This window comes from Aplysia californica, unplaced genomic scaffold (genome assembly GCF_000002075.1).
Source record: "Aplysia californica isolate F4 #8 unplaced genomic scaffold, AplCal3.0 scaffold00371, whole genome shotgun sequence".
Lineage (NCBI taxonomy): Eukaryota > Metazoa > Mollusca > Gastropoda > Aplysiida > Aplysiidae > Aplysia > Aplysia californica.
The window spans coordinates 21143-24732 of NW_004797641.1; the positions used below are offsets into that span (position 1 = coordinate 21143).

The window sequence follows — 3590 nt, forward strand, 5'->3', positions numbered from 1 at the left end:
TCTCTCTCTCTCTCTCTCTCTCTCTCTCTCTCTCTCTCTCTCTCTCTCTCTGTGTGTCTTTGTCTTTGTCTCTGTGTCTTCCTCTGTCTCTGTCTCTGTCTCCGTCTTCGTCTCCGTTTCTGTTTCTATCTCTGTCTCTGTCTGTTTGTCTGTCTGTCTTTCTGTCTCTCGCCTTCTTGAACAGACATGCACACAAACACACATACGCACAAACGCGCACTCACACATACGCACACACATGCATCCAAACACACACACACATGCACAAAAATTTACACACATCACACACATACACATATTTACACACATACTGTGTAAATTAGCAGCATTATCTCAAAACTGAAAACTGCATTGACGATGTCCTTCAAAGACATTAAAATCGCTTTAAAAAAATTAAGAACTCAATTTAAAGATCATGTTATTGAAGACCAAATTTAAGATACATAGTAACAATGATTTAGAGGTTTTGATGTGTTGTTCAGAGATACGGATAATATAGCCATTCAATGAAAGTTTAAAAGCCTTCAAACAATATATGTGAGGCAGGGTGGTAGAATCAGGCTCTCGTCAAAATAATTAAAGTGAAGAAACTTGCATTTGTCCACAGGTTTGTGAATTTTTATCACATTTTTGTTTTTTTTGGCCCAACACCTTTCATGCCCATTAAAAAACTCATTTCTGTGTGGATTTTTCTGAAAAATGTTGAATAAAGGCACAAAAAATGTAAGTTTTCAGTTACCACGGACTCTTAAGCTAAGGAAGTAACTAATCTTTGGCGGCCATTTTCTCACTAATTTTACCTCTGAAAACAGGTGACCCCCACCTCCTACTTTTGCAAATATCTCAACTTGTATTCAAGATAAGTGGATATTTTTTTCCATCCAAATAAAGACAAGTGAACAAGCTTTAAGACGATACCAATAACTGTACATGCCAAAAAAATTGACGAGAGCCTGATTACTCCACGTTGCCTCACATATGTTCGATGGATTTTACTAGTAAAATGAAATTCGTTTATTACAAATAATGAAATGTTGGAAAGAGCTAGGTTTAAAGATGCCAATTAGTTCATAGAAAGGAGAAGACGGAGATATTTGGGACATATTGTATAGACACTGTCAGAGACAAAATTCCCCGATCAGACAAGGTACTGGAGACAAAGAAGAAGAGCCAGATTACTGGATTTTACAGAAGAATAATCAGTGATGAAAAAATCGCCAAGGGCCTAAATTTGCCTAGATTGGAAGAAGTTGTCAGGGACAGACAAGTGAAGCGTCAACTACTCTCTGCCTTTAATTTTGTCTTTATATTTAGGCCCAGAACAACATACTTAGGGAACCTAAACAAATGGATAACAGGGAAAGATCAGGGAAACGTAGCTTTTTTGAGAGCATCCGAGTAAAGAAATGAATGGAAAACCATGATCGCCGATGTCTGACGCAGATCTGGCAATGGATTATGATGGTATTTGGGAAGAGTTTTACAGCGTTTGCATACTACACAAGATCATATTATGAGCGCCATGTGCCTTGTTTACATGACGGTATAGGAAGAAAGGACTAAGTAGTAATTAAGTAAGTTCATCTCATATTCATCTTTTCCAAGGTTGTACCTGGATATTCACGCTTTCCTGGTTGAGCGAGAGGCAGATGAAATTGTTGTCCTGGGGTGGTACCACCAGCAATTCCTTGACCAGGCCACCAACAGATATCTCAGTGACTACCTGGACTACAACACTATACACAGAAACATCGCAGACTATTACCTTGGAACCTGGAGTGGAACTATCAAGAAGCCCTTCCTTTACGGGTGAGTTTTCCCCCTTTATTTACGTGTTGCGTTTACGCATTTCTCATATTAAACTCAAATTAGACGATTGATCATATTCAATTTTTTCTTGTTTAATGTGTAGTGCTGCTTTATTCCTATCAAAGCTGTGATTTTGAACATAAATTTAACATTTTCAACTCAAAGTTTCTTATTTAACAGTTACGGATACTGAAAGATGTTTTTCTTTATTTCTGTTATCTGTTTTCATCTTTTTTTTTAGATAAAAATTATCTTCTCTCTCCTCTCTCTCCCCAGAGATAATCTGATGAAACGCCTTAGTCTCAAAAGTCCTCACGGACTAGCCTGTCGTTATGTCCCTGAGCAGCCTCTTGTCTTCCGGCCCACAGAAATTGACGAGCGATACAACTACCGGAAAATGACGCAACTTCCGTACAGTTTGATACACAGGTTTGTAAAGAAACAGTAGATTCTTGGCACTTCAAAAGTTGATTTGTGCTAATCATTACCACGAGGGAAAACTACCAAAATATATTTTCCTAATTTCTGATCATAGGTGAGGGGACTTTATGGCCCTTGTAATACAATAATTAGATTGTATAAATGCCGGAGATTAGAGGTGTTACTAGAAAGTACTAAACGCAAAAAGAAGAGGGAGAGAAAAGAATGACAGACGTTTAAAAGGACCGAAAGGAGCATGCCCAACCAGAGCACCTGCCAGCTACTCACATAAAGGCTTTAAGGGCAAAAATGAAAGGGATTAGTCACAAGAAGAAATGTTGAGTCCATTAGCTCATTTCATAATAATTATATTAATTTGAAGAGCTGCTCGTCTTTTTATATACGACTGTTTCATACGTTATGTATGTGGCAAAACCCGTATCTGTTTTTTAAAAACTGTATTGATGGACTCAACAGCACAAGTCAAACTGTAAATCAAAACAGAAGGAGTGATAAGTACGATGGGTGTTTGATAGGAAAGAAGGACAAACCACACCAGAGCAACCAAGAACCACTGACATTATTTTCTATTCCACGAGATATTGAAATAAATATACGTCAGATTTCTCTACTTTATTGTGAAGTACGTTGTTTGGAGACAATAAGTGTGAAGTGCAAGAGTAGAATGAGAAACGCAGCAGTGGGAAGGTGCGCTCATTTTTGGGGGCGGAAGTGATCAATAGCTCGCTACCACAGATTTACAAAGTTTTATTTGCTCAGTATTTAGTTTTGAGAAATTGGACGTCGAAGATTTTGAGTTTCACTACATGTCAAGCTTTTCCGAATGCCATTTTAAAAATCTTGATAACGACTCCGAATTATCTTACGATTTTGATAAAGCAAACAGAACATTTGGTTTTGGACCTTATGGTCTTAGTAGCTTCAAACAACAACAAAAATGTCAGATAAAACTTTCAAATTCTAACGTAGCAAGCTGTCAGCAGGCACAAACACACTACGAGACTGCCTTTTTCTCTCTTTACCAAAGTGAGCATTCAAAATTAATTTCATTTGTATGCACTTCACAACAGCTGCCAGTTCGACAGAGTGAAGAAAGACTGTCTCTGTAACCTGGAGTGGCTCCACACCAAGCTCAAGGCCACTTCACTACAGCAGGTCATCCTGGATATGTCCATGATAGAGGACTGGGAGACTGACCTGGTCGCTGATGTTCTGCGAATGTCCGGCTCGGCCCTCAAGATCGACCCAGATGCGATAGGAGCTGAGATCTCAGGACGTTTGCTAACTCACATACACAGGTGATTCTTTGTCATTATCTCTCTCTCTCTCTCTCTCTCTCT

At 38.7% G+C, this 3590-nt stretch overlaps 1 protein-coding gene across 1 annotated transcript in view; it reads left to right on the plus strand.

Moving 5' to 3' along the window:
* The window catches only part of LOC101863359, a gene marked incomplete at its 5' end in the record, with an annotated part of 34898 nt that overhangs the window by 20710 nt on the left and 10598 nt on the right, over positions 1-3590 (plus strand). The window contains 3 exon segments of the mRNA XM_013085407.2: positions 1606-1809; positions 2086-2238; positions 3321-3548. Coding sequence (XP_012940861.1) covers positions 1606-1809; positions 2086-2238; positions 3321-3548 — 585 coding nt within the window.